The 18,820-nt window shown below is 43.5% G+C and overlaps 1 protein-coding gene across 1 annotated transcript in view; it reads right to left on the bottom strand.

Annotated features, from left to right (window-relative positions):
* Positions 1-16,797, bottom strand: part of LOC120998722 (sulfotransferase 6B1-like) — a 51,200-nt gene extending 34,403 nt beyond the window's left edge. Inside the window, exons 1-3 of the mRNA XM_040429510.1 lie at positions 16,575-16,797; positions 8,138-8,247; positions 2,887-2,976 (exon numbers count right to left, since the gene is read on the bottom strand). Of these exons, the coding sequence (XP_040285444.1) occupies positions 2,887-2,976; positions 8,138-8,247; positions 16,575-16,797 (423 nt within the window). The remainder of the gene's footprint in view (positions 1-2,886; positions 2,977-8,137; positions 8,248-16,574) is intronic.
* Positions 16,798-18,820: the final 2,023 nt, after the last annotated feature.

Here is an 18,820-nt window from a genome sequence, read left to right as displayed (position 1 = left end):
AGTCGAATGTGAGCCCATCGACTTCAATCCATTACTTAGGATTCGTGGTCGACTCTGTGGAGATGTCCCTCCGGTTGACTCCAGAAAGGAGAGCGCGGATTCAGGACCTAGCAAAGGTCCTTTGTCCCTCGTCGAGTCTCTATCCGGACTCTCATGAAGATGCTGGGGCTCATGTCAGCGGCTGCGGATGCAGTCCCTTGGGCGCTATGGCACCTCCGTCCTCTTCAGTCGGAGGTCTTACACCTATGGAACGGCAGCCCTGCGGGGCTAGATTCCCTGTGCTCCCTGTCCGGTCAAACCCGGAATTCCCTCAGATGGTGGTTTCAGCTACCATCAGGGAAGTCTATGACCCAACCAGCTTGGGTCATATTGACTACAGACGCGTCCCTTGTAGGCTGGGGCGCTCACCTGGACGGATCCCCAATACAGGGATCTTGGTCTCCTCTGGAGCGGCGTCTTTCTCCAATCTTCGCGAGATGCGAGCTATCCGGCTAGCCCTCCTTCACTTTGCCCCTCAGATCCGGGGCAAAGCAGTGAAAGTCCAGTCAGACAATATGACTGCAGTTCTCTATATAAACAAACAGGGAGGCACAAGATCATTGCCCCTTCTGTCAGAGATCGGGGTGATTCTTCGGTGGGCAGAGACGAACCTTTCCCATCTATCTGCCGTTCATATTCAAGGCTCCCTCAATATGATAGCGGACCGCTTAAGTCGAGGATTACCGACCATGGAGTGGTCTCTGCATCTGGAGATCTTCAGGCAGCTAGTTCACAGATGGGGTATGCCAGAAGTGGATCTCATGGCAACCAGGTTCAACGCCAAGGTGCTGAGGTTCTGTTCCCTCTACAGGGAAGACAACCCCCTGGCGATAGATGCTCTGTCAATACCGTAGAGGTTCAGGCTGGCTTACATCTTCCCTCCGTTTTCCATGATACCGAGGGTATTGATGAAAATCCATCAGGATCAGGCCTCGGTAATAGCCATCATACTGTTTTGGCCCAGAAGATCCTGGTTTACCCAGCTCATTCAGATGAGTCGGGGACAATACTGGAGACTCCCCCCGGAGCCGACCCTGGTGTCGTGGGACACTCACCTCTGCCCAGATCTGCACAGGTTCAACCTGACAGCCTGGAGGTTGATCAGTCCCTTCCCAACATAGAAGGGCTTTCCGAGTCGGTCCTGAGAACTCCGAGTCGCATTCCGAGTCGCATTCCCGAGCAGAGTCTACAAAGAAGGCCTACTCCAGGATCATGAGAATCTTCGTGGCATGGTGTGATTCCAGACAGGTGGCGTCCGCAGATCCGCCCCTTCCTGCGATACTTCAATTTCTTCAAGATAGATTAGATAGAGGCCTATCTCCAGCTACCTTGAAGGTACAGGTTTATGCCATCTCGGCCTGTCTCAACAGGCCACATTCTCGGGACCCACTCATTAAACGCTTCCTGAAGGGAGCTGAAAGACTAAAGCCTACTATACTGAAACCTATCCCCCAGTGGGATCTTTCAGTAGTGCTCAGGGGGCTAGCATCTCCCCCCTTCGAGCCCTTGGAGGAGGTAAATTTCAAATTTTTGACTTTAAAGATGGTCTTTCTTCTGGCTATAGCTTCAGCCAAAAGAATTTCTGAATTGCAGGCTTTCTCTGCAATTCACCCGTACATTATTTTCCTACAGGATAGAGTACTCCTGAAGTTTTTACCCTACTTCAGGCCTAAGGTGCCTACTTTCCAGAACATCAATCAGGTAATCTCTTTACCAGTTTTGTTTACAGCCTCCTCCTCTGATACTCCAGCTAGAGACGCGCTGGATATTTCAAGATGCCTCCAGATCTATGTGGATAGATCTAGAGAGTTCAGGATAGATGAGAATCTTCTTATCCTGTTTGCCGGTAAGTCTAAAGGCCATAAAGCGTCTAAAGCTACCATTAGTCGCTGGATTAAGGAGGCCATTATGGAAGCTTTCGTCTCCCAATCCTTAGATCCTCCTGAGTTTGTGAGAGCCCATTCTACTAGGGCGGTCTCCACCTCGGTTGCGGAGATAAGACTCCTCCCCTTAGAGTTGATCTGTAAGGCGGCCTCCTGGAGCTCTGAGTCAACCTTCATCTCCCATTATAGGATAGATGCTAGGATGGCAGAGTTTTCGGCTTTTGGGCAGACTGTTCTTAGTTCTGCCAGGCATGAGGACCCTCCCTAGGGGATTCTTCTTGCTATCTCCCCATCTGTGCTGCTGGTAGGACGTAAGGGAATCGTTAATTTCTAACGATAATTTGTTTTCCCTTAGTCCTAACAGCAGCACACAAATATCCCACCCTAAATACATTATGCTTGTTAAAAACACGGTGGGCTGGGGGGTGATCTCCTCCCTTTCAGGGAGCTGAAGCTCGTTTATTGGTTCTTTGGGCTCATTAAAATTCCGCCGGTCCTACCAGTCCACAGGGGCAGTTAACCCCATCTGTGCTGCTGTTAGGACTAAGGGAAAACAAATTATCGTTAGAAATTAACGAATGTCATTTACAATAATTTATCTAATCCCTTTTTAAAACTGTCCACTGTTCCTGCTGTGACCACGTCCTGAGGAAGTCTATTCCACAGTATTACGTTCATCTGGAATAGGCAGGTCACTGCTGAAACAAAGTTCTTAAAGACCATAGGAAATCACAGAGTGACGGCACTGGAGCTGTGGGAGATTTAACAGGGGAGTATTGCTTGTTTTGTTATTTTATGCCATTTTCTTCTCTAGCCAAATTTTTTACAGTCTCAGAAAACGCCTTTAATTAAAATTTGCATGTAAAGAAATATACTTAACCAACTATATAGAAAATCTGATATACAGTATTTTCAAATGTTTTATAAAGCAACTAGCACTATACAATACAATCAGCTAGCATACCTTTGTCTTCTTTTCGATGAAAGATTTCGGGATATTCTCATAAGTAAGATGTGATGCTAACACTCTTGGTGAAGGCTGTTGCGTCAGATACTTAAGAGAAAAATAAAATCAGCAAAACATTAGAGGAATTCTAAGCAGCATCATTCACATGGTAATAAAGAGTGGCTACAGCATTGTTAGCCATCCAAAAGCATCAGAATAGAGAAAAGCTGACAGAAGAAGTGAAAATGGATAATCAATCTATTTTGTAGACTTTTGCTTGCCGGGTGGACAAATTCGGAGAAGCAACAATTTTAGGTCAACATGGATTAAAACCAGTTTGGTTAAGCAACATCTTGGTGTGCGTCATGGAATACTAAGCAAGAAAAAAAAAAATATATAATTATCCATTGCCCATTGACTGGTACTGGTTTTAGTGATGGATCTATCTTGTTCATTTTGGACATAATACAACAGGTATAAACTGATGCATTTTTTGCTGACGGATTCAGCAAAAATGCAGATGGGAAAGTAGCCTAATACTGACTTGTAAAATTACAGTCTTTAGTATATTATCCCCATTTTGTCTAAGCCTTATGTTTGGCGTAATTGCCAGAAAAAGCTCCAGCCATAAACATAAAACCTACAGTATCATATGGGCTCCAGTTACCCAATGAAGGGCAAAAAAAATGGACTTCTGGGGTTTTGGGAATCCAAATACCCTTTATTCAACTGTATAGACCTGAACTTTCAATACAAACAGCCACCACAAAAAGAATGTATACTGTGAGATATGTGCTTTATTTCAAGTACCTATACACAGAACCTTCCGATGAAGGTATTCATTGTGAAATATGTATATACTGCTCACAAAAGGCTTAGGTGCAATAGGACAAATGTATTAATTCTGTATAACATTTTATCAGTGTTGGATTGGGGTGCCTAGGGCCCACCAGTAAAATTTATTTTGGGGGCCCACCGTACGGATACATTCAAATATTACCTGCTCACACAGCAGCAAGATGCTACCAGATGATTGAATATGGGGGTCCCTGCAGCAACTTTGAGAAGGTAGGTCCTGGGGAAAAGAGGACACTCGCTAGCTTTCCTCTATACCTAGGAGTCACCTCAGCTATCTTATTGTGTCTATAATAATAAACTGGGGAGTTTCTTAAATAATCTATCAACATTTTCCTATGAAAATAGGCTGGTTGAGGTGTACATTGAATATATGTCTGTAGTACAGTAGGTCTATGTATTATATACCATTTCTATAGGGGGTAGGAGACTAGAGGCCCCCCTTGCTCAGTGGCCCACCGGGGGATTCACCTGTACCCCTGTGGGCCAGTCCGAGCCTGCATTTTATCAAAGTGGCTCATGCTTGATGATAAATTTAGCATATCTATGGACACTTTTGTCTATGCTTGCTTCACCGATTGGTTAACTTACTATTTGGTGCACATTGGCGCATGTTAAAGGAGTTGTTCAGGAACACTGAGTTTTTAGCAAGTGCTCACAGCCTGCCTCTGTGAATAGAAGATTCATACTTACCTGCTGCTTAAGGCCACGTCACCTCTGAAGCCAGTCATTGGCTGCAGTGGAGCATGTGACCATGTCCATGTAGTCCTGAAAGAAAACAAACCAGGGACCAGAAAGTGGAGGCAGCATGGAGGACCAGAGCGAGGGTGAGCTGGTAACTATGAATCTTCTATTTATGAAGGCAGGCTGCAGGCACTTTGTAAAAGCTTGGTAAAAAGTAACCACAGAGAACCACTTTAAGTCACACCTTTTCCTGCTGAGTCATATCCCTTTTTTGCTAAGTCACAAAGAGGCACAAAAAGTGTCTAAAACATATAATAACTGTGGTGCTACTGCTCAGCTTATGGAAATTTCCCCTAATGTGCACTGAGCATAAGAGTTACTCAATACAGTAGGTCATTTGGCTTTTGGCTGGAACAAGGGGCTTCTTATTTTGGAAACTGAGCCAATTAGGTTTCTGTCTCTGTGTCCAATCCTATAGCTAGGCGGGGGATTTAAGTCAACTGTTCACTGTCATTATTGCCTGTGATTGTGTTTGTCTTCTCTAGGCTCCGTACTGTGTGACCTTCTACAGACTTCTCTGGTTTCTTACTTCTGGCTTGTTTTCTGGATTATCCTTGTGGATGGTGATACTGCTTACACCTGCTCTCCATGAAATTGACTTGGCTAGTTTCTGAATTTAATGTCTCGTGTATTGCATTCAGTGTGTTTGTCCCTCTTGGTTTTTTGACCCTGCTTACTGACTCCTCTTTTACCTCACTAGTCAAACTGGAAGATCTGCTACTAGTGACCTGCAGCACTATTCTTTTATCAAGTTCTGCAGATGTATCCTGGATCTCTAGCAGCCAAATGAAAAAAAAAAAGAAGTTTGGTTTGGACCTCCATCGATTCGGGCCGAACCAAAGTTGCTCCAATTGCCCTGAAAGTTGGTATATAACCCCCTCTAGCCTCCTAGGACTCATAATTTTTACAAATAAAAATCTCTTTTCATTCGGTTTTTATTAATTTTTGCTGGTTGGAAAGCGGCATAAGTGGCATGATGCAGGCAGCAGCAGTCGTACAGAACATGCTGGTTGTTAAGCAAACAGATAGCAACAGTGGCAAGATGGGCCACCACCAGTCCCAAACCCGAAGCAGATCGGCCGGCACCACTCCTGTCAGTTCAATAATGGCTCGAATCCTACTTATCACAATCAACTACCTTATGTGTCACCACCTATTCCTCATAGATTGTAAGCTCTTGCAAGCAGGGTCCTGACTCCTAGTTTAGCCAGTTACTTTTGTTTTGTACATGAACCCTATGAATTTGTAAAGCGCTGTCGAATACGGTGGCTTTATATAAATAAATATTATTATTATAAAACCTAACTGGTATTTTTTGCCTAAAATACATAAGACTTTAAAAGGCCCTTTGGGCAGACCCATAGTGGCGGGGAGGGGCTCAGTAAGAGAGCTCATGTTACGTTACTTGAACTGGAATTTGCGACCTTTACTCAGTGTTCCATCATATTTGACAGACAGAAAAACAATCCTACATGACCTCAATCATTTTAACTGACAGGGAACATGCAGACTGGCAACTGTTGATGTTGTCAGTCTATAAACCCATATACAGCATTCTGATGGTATATGACTATGAGCTATAAGGAAGTTTTTTGGATGGAGCTAAAAAAAAGAAGTCTTATACCAGTTACATATGTGAAGCCTTGGGGTTTGCTGGTATATGCAATGCACTGGCACTGCTATGGGTATGCCAGTGGCATCTACTTATTCAATTTTTTTTAAATTTTTTTGGGCTATTTGGGAGAAGTGATATGTTTATAGTGTGAACAATACTTTTTTTTAGACACATATGTTACTGGACACGATTTAATGATGACGCCCTTATTATTTGGTCAGGCATGAAAGAACAGTTTAATGGATTAATGGCATATTTGAATGTGAATGATATCAACAGGCAGTTTACAGCTAACTTTGGAGGTGATTAAGTGGACTTTCTGGATGTAAAGATTTGAATAGAAGGTAAACATCTAAATACCCAGGGATATAGGAAACAAACGTCAACTACAGAAATTCACTACTATAGTTATCAACCATTGCATATTTAGTAATCTGTACCCTATGGTCAATTTCTGAGATTGTGAAGGATCAATAGTGAATATGAATATTTGGATTGAAGAGTGAACCAACCCCCCCATAGTTACATTTCGTAGGTGTAAGAACCTGAGGGATAAGGGGTATATATTATAATCTATTTAAGAACTAGCTACGTACTACTACTTCTAAAGGGTACGTAACCACTAGTGATGAGCGGCATAGGCAATATTCGAATTCGCAATGTTTTGCAAATTTTTGGCCGAATATTCACCATAATTTTGCAAATTTGAGAATTCATGATCTCCAGTCATTTACTCGATTGCAAAAATTTGCAATGTAATATATTCGCGATTAGAATATTCACGATCAACACTAAGGGGTAGGCAACTTTCCTATTGGTTTCTAGGGATGTTGCTAAGTGCCGATATTCGCGATCAGCACTATTTGCGAATACGAATATATAGCACTATATTCTAAATATTCGCGAATTCTGGAAGTGGCGATATTCGCGATTAAAATTCGTGATTCGAATATTCGCGCTCAACACTAGTAACCACAGTATAAATGTGGCCACTGCTCATTCTGCACACACATGCGATATGGTAAACATGAGAGATTGGAACCAGTTCAGCATTTGGTAAATCAGTTCATTATGTGTCATTCAGATTTTGTAATAGATACCATCTTATGCCCCTGCCAATTTTTTTTTATAATAGTAAGACTATATAGCCACTGTTCAAATGTTTCCGAGACCATACCGTATGTATTCTAATCATATTAGAGATTAACTTAATGGTGACCCTGGACATTACATTTTATGGGCCTTCAGAGACTTATGCCGCCAGTGGGTGGGAGAGATCATCTTTGCCTTTTGCGCTGTGAGAAAGAATAGATAATTAAAACTGAACTCTAGGTCCCTGTGGACTAAATGAGAGGAATGATTTGTCCCCCTTCTTATAATATGAGAGGTTTTAAATGTATTTATGTAATTTTGTATTGACATTTTTATTTGTACACTGTACCTTTAAATGGGAATGCTGGATCCCATGAACAAGTGTTACACAACGCAAAACGGACATCGCCTTATACTGCTGATCACCTCCCTGAATTTACAACCGCTTGCACAATAATAAAGAACTGTGAATGAAGTGCCATTTATAGTATTTCTTTATGTGGACTTTTGCTGAGGATCTTGACTCCTACTGAGCACTCATTGCCAGATTGTAAGCTTTCACAGGACTTTGATCCTTAAACAAGTATACCCAAAGAAGTGCATGGTGTTGATCTTTCAGAAATGTGACCTATGTTCATATGCTGTTCTCATGGCCCACATTGCTGAGAAAAATTATGTTTTAATATATGAAAATGAGCGTCTAGGAGCAACTGGGGTGTTTTTGTCACACCTAGAGGCTTTGCCCTCTCTGCAACTGCTGCTTTTTCTCCACTCTGATTTACAGGGCCAGGCAGTGAAAACATCATAATGTCTGGCCCTGTCAAAGTGCAGAGGGCGCAGCAGTTGCAGAGAGAGCTGAGCCTCTAGGTGTAACGGCAATGCCCCGTTGCTCCTATAGGCTCATTTGAATATATTACAAATGACCTTTAAATGACAAAATAATCTTATTATAAAATAACTAACCTCATATTTTTCTGGTTTGCCAAATTCAAGCATAGCTTGGTCTAGTGTAGGTTCTTTGTTGTGAAGCTCAAATAGCATTTGATGAAGTATCTTTATTGACCAGTTTGTTCCTGAAACACAATAAAACTAAAATTATTTTGATATTTTTCAAGTTATCATACTAACACGGAATTCACTATATAAAATAAATTATGCAATGTACAAAGAATTTCCTATAATTGTGCTGGAGAGAAAGAGTGAGAATTAAATTCAAAGCAAATTTATCAAAAAACATGCAACATTTGGTAAATTGAATGCAAATCACAGTAAGCCCCCTGATGATAAATCCCCCCATGCTGATTACATAACTGGCCCAATTCAGAAAAATATACTTCAAAAATGAAGGAATAGACTAAAATGCTCTCTGCATGAACATTTTATCAACAGATAAGTTTGTTGTTTTGTTTTATTTATTTATTTTTTTGTTTACAGTGTTTTGTGCCTTTTTTTCAGATGTTTTCGCATAGACTTCTTTATTAGAAAAAAATAAATATCACTCTGACTAAAAAATACCAGCCACAAAAACACTTGTTAAAACTGTCAGAATTTCATGGCATTTTTTTCAAGCCAAAGGGTGTGGACGCACCATCACAATGCTTTGGAAGGAGTGGCGTAGTGTGAAAAAAGAATTTTCTGGGAAACATCTACTCTTTTTCATCTATAATGGGACTGCACTTCTAATGACTGCTTTGACAACCTGACAATGTTGAACAGGACTTACAATAGTGAACAGGACTTAGATGAACAGGACTTACAATAGTTAGGCCTTAGGCATAGTTCACATGGCAAGGTTGGTGATGAGAGATTTCCATTAGTGATCGTTAGCCAAAACCAGGAGTGGAGCCTACACAGAGTCAAGGTGTAATGGAAAGATGTGTGCCTATTCTGGAAGGCATGAGCCTTCTGCACCAGTGCCACATCGGCCTTATTAGCTTGATTTATTCCTCCCTGTATTCACTCTATTTGAGGGCCATTTGGTACACACCTGTTATGAGTTCAGGCAGGGGTCAGTTGTTTTAGCAGGTACCGTCTATTTCCAGGTGAAGCAAGCCGAGTTCTGGACCCTTCTGACTGGACACTATTGTTGCCAGCAAAGCTCTGAAGAAACATTGGAGTAGTGCCCTCCTTCCAACCCAGAAGTCAACAAATGTGTTAGTGGGGTTGTTGCCCAGTTAATAAAATGGGTGGATAAGGTCAATTTGTTATATATTGTACTTGGAATTACAGGCTTGAGTCTTCATGACTATGCCTGCTGTAGAGGTCATTGGCTATTTATGATGTTTATTGGTAAACCTTAAAGGGCTTGCCCCATAATAACTTATCCCCCAGTTACATATGTGAAGCCTTGGGCTTTTTGTTATCCCATAATGCTTTTAATTTCGGTGCCCACTGTTATACATAAGGCACTGACACCGCTATGGTTATGCCAGTGGCACCTACTTACCGACCTACCTTCCTACTTATTCTTTTTTGGGGGGCCATTTGGGAGGAGTGGTATGTTTATAATGTGAACAATACTTTTTTTAGACACGTTACTGGACAGGATTCAATGATGAATGACATCGTGTCATTTGGTCGGCACAGAAGAACAGTTTAAAGGGCTTCTACCACCAGAAATACTGTTATGTAGCTGACTGACATTAGCGATTCGCTAATGTCAGCACTACATAACAGTATGTTTCTAACGTTAGTCCCTGCAGCCGTTTTTGTAAAAAAAAAAAAAAAGCACTTTTATTATATGCTAAAGAGCCTCTAGGTGCTATGTGGGCGTAAAATCAGCACCTAGAGGCCCCGTCCACTCACGCTTTATACACCCAGGTCCCCTGTTCTGCCAGCCCCGCTCCTCTTGATTCATGCCGCGGTCCACCTCATCGTTGACGAAATCTTCTGTCTTCGGCGCAGGCGCAGTGAGTGAATGATGCGCTCCTGGTGCTGGATTCCTCACTGCGCCTGCGCCGACTAGGAAGCCGGCATCAGGAGAGCGGCCTTCACTCACTGCGCCTGCGCCGAAGACAGAAGTGAATGGCGCAGAAGCAGGATTTCGTCAACGATGCGGTGGACCGTGGCATCAATCAAGAGGAGCGGGGCGGGCAGAACAGGGGACCTGGGCGGGATAAAGACTGAGTGGACAGAGCCTCTAGGTGCTGATTTTACGCCCACATAGCACCTAGAGGCTCATTAGCATATAATAAAAGTGCTTTTTTTTTTTTACAAAAACGGCTGCAGGGACTAATGTTAGAAGCATACTGTTATGTAGTGCTAATGTCAGTCAGCTACATAACAGTATTTCTGGTGGTAGAAGCCCTTTAATGGATTTAGGTCATATTTGAGTGTGAATGATATCAACGTGCAGTTTACAGCTAACTTTGAAGGTGAGGAAGTGGACTTTCTGGATATAAAGATTTGATTACCCAGGGATATAGGAAACCAACGTCAACTACAGTAACTTACTACTATTATAATAGTTACCAACCACCACATACTAAGAAATCCTAACCCTATGGTCAATTTCTGAGATTGTGAAGGATCAATAGTGATTAAGAATCACTTCTGGGACAATCCCTGGATTTGATTGATAGGCTTAGGCAAAGGGGTTATGAGGAAAATATTATTTCTGAAGCTTTTGTATGTGCTATTAATCAGGATCGAATATTATTGGATTTTAATTAACTGGCTATTTATAATGTTTACTGGTAAACCTTAAAGGGCTTGTTCCATGACAACAGCTTAACCCCTATCTAGAGGTTAGGAGTTTTAAACGCCGTTCTTAATAAGCCCCTGCACTGGCGGGGGATTGCCGAAGCTATGTAAAGGCTCCGGCCTTTATATAATGTTGGTGTATAACCACCGATTCTAAATATAAGACAGCTTCCTTGCTGTGTTACATGTAGACCATTTTCTATGCCTAAATCAAACGTAGAAAATGATGAATGAGATGGGCCTGCTGGCCTGTCCCCACCCATACCGCACCCGCTTTTTTAGACCTGGCATGAGCTGGGAAGAAGTTGCAGATTCTGCTACAACATGGTGTGCAACAGAATCTGCACCAGATATGTGCCACAAAAGTGGCATACATCTGTTCGTAAATGACCCCCTCGGGGTTTGATTTGTGATATTCCAACTGCTGGGGCACCCACAATCACTAAAACAGGGGCCTGTGTTACCCCATTTGAATAAAGCAGCAGGCATTCATGGCAAATGGATGTGTCTGGTGCATGGTCACGTGAACAAGTCTGCAATCTGCTCCATTTTGCAGCCTATGGATACATAGGATGATGTTCAATATGTTTACTCCACCTATACCTGGACAGCTGAGGGCCTTCCCTATGACAGCTGAAGGACAGTACAGTATGGAAATTATGGAAATTAGCCAACCCCTTTAAACTTTTCTTTTTAGTTTCCACTTATGATTTTAGCTTTAAAAACTGGGAAAAAAACACTTTCAAAAACTGTACCAAATGAGTAAACAAGGCTTAATGCCTTATGCACATGACCTTACTTGTACATATTAGGGATCCATAAGACAGCACCCTTGGAATTATATGGGCCCATACTGTATACATACAGTATATATGTCCTTTAATATGGAACCACTCTGAGCTCTTTACTCCTCGATTTCTTATAAAGAATAAATCAAAAATAAAACTTCAGCACTCGCCGGTCTTCATTCATGTTGGTTTATTCACCAAAAATTGCGACATTTTGACCTCAAATGTGTGTGTATATACGAATACATATACCATCCTAAATGGTCACATGAACTATATGCAAATTGACCACATGATCACCATGCAAATGGTCACATGCTCAATGTGATCACATGACCACTATGCAGACATCCCAACCTGCAAAAACTCATTTCAGGGAGGTTTTCTTTTTTTTTTCTTTCACAAACTTTTTATTACATTTTCCAAACATATGCAGTATCTGCACACTTTGCTCTATGGTGTGGATGACTGGGCTCATTACCCTGCTCCAAATTATCATATTTATGTATATGATTAAAGGGATTCTGTCACCACCTATAAGCCCTGTGAGCTAAACATATGCTCATGTCCAGGGCAGCATTCTGATTTCTAAGGTGGCCTTATAAAAGCTATTTGTGGCTTTATTCTGCGGAAAAACAGGTTTTACTAACCTGTCAATCACTGAATTAAGGTGGCCAAGCAGGGGAGGTCTGTGGATGCATGGTGCCCGGCCGCACGCATCGCCGTTCGTGCCCAGCGCCGCCTTCTACTCCTCAGTGCCGCCTCTCCCACCCTCCCCCTCCTCCCGCTTTGAGATCCCACGCGTGCGTATAGGCTCAGCCTGATGCGCCGTTGCGGACTGCTGGCATCGGCTTCTTCTTGCACTGTGCGCACGCGCCGAGAAGGGGACACTGCTACAGGTTGCCGGAAAGGTTTACTGCGGGTAAACTAGAGATGGAAAGTTTGGATCTTTCACATGAATCGGTTCATTTGAATCAGTTCATTCAAATGAACCGATTCATGAATCAAATCTTCGGTTTATTCGCTGAGCTGACAAGAAGCAAGTGAACCGAAGCTTAGGTTGCGCAATGCGCAATGCGCATGCGCGGATGCTTCTATTCACATGCTGACTCGCTGAGTCGGCTCTTGGTCTGAGTCAGGAAGTTTATTCTTTAAAACCTTGAGTAAAATTATCTACCCGACTGTAGGAAAAAAACAAGCATTCAGGGGGTGTGAATTTATATAATTAAAATGGAGAGTTAAATGTGTAAATGTATTTAAAAAAATACATCTCTCTCAATAGTTCTATAGCTACTGAATGAGACAGAAGAAGGGATGTCTTTAACATATATATCTCCTTGAGAAGCCAATTTGACCCTAAAGGGTTAATTCAACCTGTAATCTAAACTCTGTCCTGTCACTTCTCTTATCTCTCTGCTCTGCTATCAGTAAACCTTTCCAGGATGTATTGTCTCACATGCGGGCGCAGGGAGCCGCTATCTAATAGCGGGAGACTCCCTGAACGTCCAGGAGACTTGAGATCCCTGACTATGCAAACTGATCACATGACCACTATGCAAAATGGCCAAATGATCATCATGCAAATCGGTCACATGATCAATCATTACCCTTTATCCTATATATCAGGTGATACACAGTGCACATGATATTAACCCTCAGTGTGATTCCATATCCCAATTCATCAGTGGTAATTGAATATACATAATCTAAACTGATATGATGCTCCTCTGGACATAAAATAAACTTACAGACATGATGCTCCTGTGGACATATTCTCCCAAGCAATCGCTTCACTAAATGGTAGACACTGCGCTCAACAGAACAGAGTGCACATGTATTGGAATACTGCAGACTCTGCGTGTCCGGCGCGTCACTGCGCCTGCGCAACAGTTCACTCGGCACTTCTTGTCTCCCGAGTGTGATATCAAAGAAGCACTAGTGCGCATGTACCATCAGCACAATACATTAACGCAGCAGTGCGGAATTCTCCCACATAGTGGGGCAGATATAACAATATACACTGCTCAAAAAAATAAAGGGAACACTTAAACAACACAATGTAACTCCAAGTCAATCACACTTCTGTGAAATCAAACTGTCCACTTAGGAAGCAACACTGAGTGACAATCAATTTCACATGCTGTTGTGCAAATGGGATAGACAACAGGTGGAAATTACAGGCAATTAGCAAGACACCCCCAATAAAGGAGTGGTTCTGCAGGTGGTGATCACAGACCACTTCTCAGTTCCTATGCTTCCTGGCTGATGTTTTGGTCACTTTTTAATGCTGGCAGTGCTTTCACTCTAGTGGTAGCATGAGACGGAGTCTACAACCCACACAAGTGGCTCAGGTAGTGCAGCTTATCCAGGATGGCACATCAATGCGAGCTGTGGCAAGAAGGTTTGCTGTGTCTGTCAGCGTAGTGTCCAGAGCGCGGAGGCGCTACCAGGAGACAGGCCAGTACATCAGGAGATGTGGAGGAGGCCGTAGGAGGGCAACAACCCAGCAGCAGGACCACTACCTCTGCCTTTGTGCAAGGAGGAACAGGAGGAGCACTGCCAGAGCCCTGCAAAATGACCTGCAGCAGGCCACAAATGTGCATGTGTCTGCTCAAACGGTCAGAAACAGACTCCATGAGGGTGATATGAGGGCCCGACATCCACAGGTGGGGGTTGTGCTTACAGCCCAACACCGTGCAGGACGTTTGGCATTTGCCAGAGAACACCAAGATTGGCAAATTCGCCACTGGCGCCCTGTGCTCTTCACAAACGAAAGCAGGTTCTCACTGAGCACATGTGACAGATGTGACAGAGTCTGGAGACGCCGTGGAGAACGTTCTGCTGCCTGCAACATCCTCCAGCATGACCGGTTTGGCATTGGGTCAGTAATGGTGTGGGGTGGCATTTCTTTGGAGGGCCGCACAGCCCTCCATGTGCTCGCCAGAGGTAGCCTGACTGCCATTAGGTACAGAGATGAGATCCTCAGACCCCTTGTGAGACCATATGCTGGTGCGGTTGGCCCTGGGTTCCTCCTAATGCAAGACAATGCTAGACCTCATGTGGCTGGAGTGTGTCAGCAGTTCCTGCAAGACAAAGGCATTGATGCTATGGACTGGCCCGTCTGTTCCCCAGACCTGAATCCAATTGAGCACATCTGGGACATCATGTCTCACTCTATCCACCAACGTCACGTTGCACCACAGACTGTCCAGGAGTTGGCAGATGCTTTAGTCCAGGTCTGGGAGGAGATCCCTCAGGAGACCGTCCGCCACCTCATCAGGAGCATGCACAGGCGTTGTAGGGGGGGTCATACAGGCATGTGGAGGCCACACACACTACTGAGCCTCATTTTGACTTGTTTTAAGGACATTACATCAAAGTTGGATCAGCCTGTAGTGTGTTTTTCCACTTTAATTTTGAGTGTGACTCCAAATCCAGACCTCTATGGGTTGAAGAATTTGATTTCCATTTTTTTAATTTTTGTGTGATTTTGTTGTCAGCACATTCAACTATGTAAAGAACAAAGTATTTCAGAAGAATATTTCATTAATTCAGATCTAGGATGTGTTATTTTTGTGTTCCCTTTATTTTTTTGAGCAGTGTATAACGCTGCAGTAAATCCTCTTTAGAATTTTCATAGGCTCCCAGACGGATAAATAGGACTGGCCACCAATGAGTTAAAAACAGGGGGGAGGGGGGAGGGGGGGGGCGGCCGCACTGGCCACCAATGAGTTAAATACAGGGGAGGGGGGTCTGCCCCCTGCTGCCTGGCAGCACCTGCCAGGCAGCAGGGGGCAGTCATGTACACAGTTCTTTTAGTATATTCTAACTTGAAGTGTCCCCATCACCATGGGAACGCCTCTGTGTTAGAATATACTGTCGGATCTGAGTTTTCACGAAGTGAAAAATCAGATCTGCAAAAACCAGTTATGCAGACGGATCCGTTCTGAACGGATGCAAGCGTTTGCATTATAGGAGCGGATCAGTCTGTACAGACACCAGACGGATCCGCTCCTAACGCAAGTGTGAAAGTAGCCTTAGATTGACGGGGATCAAAGTCATAGTATAAAGACAATTTGCTGCTGAGACCCAGATCTATAGGCAGCTTTCACACATGACTGAGATGGGGGCATATCTCCCACTTGGGCACCGGCCGTTTGTGCACCACATCACGGATGCGAACCCATCCATAAAGTGCGGAATCCATAAGGTGTGGAATGGAGGCACAGAACCCCAGAAAAGCACTACGGAGTGCTTCTGTGGGGTTTCTCTCTGTGCCTCCACACCGCAAAAAATAAAAATAAAAAAATAAAACATTTTCTATTTTTTTGTGGTGCGGATGGATCACGGACCCATTCAAGTTGATCCGTCTGCGATAGCCGCACTGATGTTTCCCGTGCATTGGGGACTGAAAATTGAGGTCCCTAATGCATAATGCATGGAACAGCTGGGCAACGGCTGTGTGCATGAGGCCTTATACAAAAGTTCTAAAACATAAAAAACACTTTACCTATTCGGTATCACCGTATTCATACCAACCTGTAGAATAATGTTAGCTTGTAATGCTTGGTAAACAAACATTGAAAAAAAATGCAAAAAACAATGGTAAAATAGCACTTTATTGCATCCTTCCCCCAAAATATGAATTAATGCTAAACTGTATACATCCCAAAATGGTGCTATTTAATCATACAATTTGTTTCACACAAAAACAACACCTGGAAAAAAAGAAAGTTATTGTATGGTATTAAGGGGTTACAATGCTTTTTTTCCTTATACATGCATCACACATCTGAAAAAACCTCAAAACACTGCATGAAGGAGACCTAAGGCTGTTCTATGAATGGGAGCTAGATAAACATAGTGCTACCTCCTGGAAATTCACACACATAGTCCCTTCCCCCACTCACCACATTTGGGATATGTCACAATCAGTACATCATCTTCTCTTGCTTCAAGAGACTCCAGAGCCTGAAAAGTGGCCTCACTGCATAGGAGGCTGGGATATAGAATCCCTTTATAAGCAACTTGCAGTTCTTCAGGAGTCTTGGTCTTGGCCTCCTCAATAGTCCTTTTCATTTCAGCCCGGAATTTTTCCAGGTTAGCTTTCTTTTGCTCCTCGGATCCTGCCATTTTTCTGCTGTATGTAAGGGATATGAAGTAAGTGCTTTCACGGACACTTCCTTTTTATGTGAGGCACAAGCAAGGGAGTGTTCACATAAACACACACCCACACCCACTGAGCTGGCTGAGCTTACATGGAGAGTGCAAACTGCTACTAAAACAATAAAAGCTGAAATGTTCATGTCTGCTAAATTTCTCTGTATTGCATGTGACAATAAAAAAGAAGTAAAAAAAGTACTTTTTTTTTATATTAACCATCACAAAACAATGGTTAAGAGGGGTTGTTTATCAAAGACAGGATTTTTACACCCATCTTTGATGCGCCTCGTTATAAATTAAAGGTGCCCACTGACATTCCGTCTGTCTGGGGTGACATTCTACTCCGCTCCCTGAGTGGTGTCATTTTTGACAACTTTTGCGCATGGAAATGGCGTACATGTTTGTGAATGTGCCAGGGCCGATTAGCTAGCCCTGGTCTGGCCTCTGCCATGCCTTCACCATTTAGAAAAGAGTTGACAATCTCAGGATATGTTCATACAGTGGGTTTTTTCCAGCAGAATTTGCAGAAGAAATCTGAGGCTGCAGATTCGCAGTATGCTATGCCACAGTCTGCACCTATTCAATGAGGCTAATCTGTGTGCAGCTACCAGTCGCGGTTTCCGTTACGAATAAACAGATAGTACATCAAAAAGGGACTTGCCACTTGCAGATTGCAAATAGGAGTTCTGACAGCATAGATTCAAACAATTTGGGAGAATTTACCTTATTAAATATCCTCTATTGTTTATTAAATGGACCTATTTGTAACCAAATAGAACTGATATGCGTTAGGCTAGGTCTGCACAGCGCCATGTGTCACGTGACGAAAAAATGTGCAGCTACACAGCAAAGTTGCGTGACATTTTTTTTATAATGAGTCAGTGGTGACATGCTGCGACTTCGATGTCACACAAAAATCCGACTTTAATTTCTTGCGATTGTCACACCACATTGGCAGCATGTCTGTAATGACCGACGTCACGCACACGGAGGAAAACAGGGAAAGCCCTGCCCAAGGGAGAGGGAAAGGTGGTGACCCCTAACTCACCTTGTGGCTGGCACCTGACTGCCCTGACGTCCCTAGACGGGTTCCTCACCCGTGCGGCGATCACGTGCCTAAACCCTGGCTTTCCCTAATATGAGCCCTAGATAGTGAACGGGCCGGTGGGATCGCTAGTCCGCACCACTATCACTAAGAGGGAAACACCAGGGAGAGGACAGACAAAACAGACAAACACATACACCCAGGTGGGCGACCACAATAGACCAAAAAGGTCCAACAGGGATCCGGAGGGTAGCGTTCTGGACCAACTACCAGAGAACGCAGCAACACAGCTCCAGAAGGTCAGAATAGATGTCCAGGCAGGAAGCTCTATCTCTGGCAACCAGAGAAGTGTGAGAGAGGAATATAAGGAGGTCTGGAAGTGCTGGACAAGGAACAGCTGAGGAGAAGGAGCTACGGATCCCTGAGTGAGCCAAAAGGGTTTGCAAAGCAAACCCAGAAAGCTACCATAAGGAAAACAGCCCTATCTTAAATAGAGCGTGCAGCCAACCGCTGCGACTTCCTGACCCCGGGTATAACGGAGTCAGGCGTGGTTCTCGATACCCTCGTGACAGTACCCCCCTCTCTACGAGGGGTCTCCGGACACTCAGGACCAGGTCTCTCAGGATGAGAGGCATGAAAAACCCGAACTAACCTGTCGGCGTTTACCTCAGACGCAGGAATCCACATTCTTTCCTCGGGACCGTAACCTCTCCAATGCACCAGATATTGAAGAGAGCGGCGAACCCGACGAGAATTAACAATTTTGGATATCTGAAATTCTAGATTACCATCCACGACAACAGGAGGGGGTGGCAGCGGTGATGGTTCTAGAGGTGGAACATATTTTTTGAGTAACGACTTATGAAAAACATTATGAATTTTAAAAGTCTGAGGTAACTCCAGGCGAAAAGCCACGGGGTTGATGATGGCTACAATTTTGTAAGGGCC

Source organism: Bufo bufo, chromosome 4, assembly GCF_905171765.1.
Source record: "Bufo bufo chromosome 4, aBufBuf1.1, whole genome shotgun sequence".
Taxonomy (NCBI): Eukaryota; Metazoa; Chordata; class Amphibia; order Anura; family Bufonidae; genus Bufo; species Bufo bufo.
The sequence above is the reverse complement of the archived record's forward strand: the minus strand, read 5'-3'. Positions and strand labels throughout refer to the sequence as shown.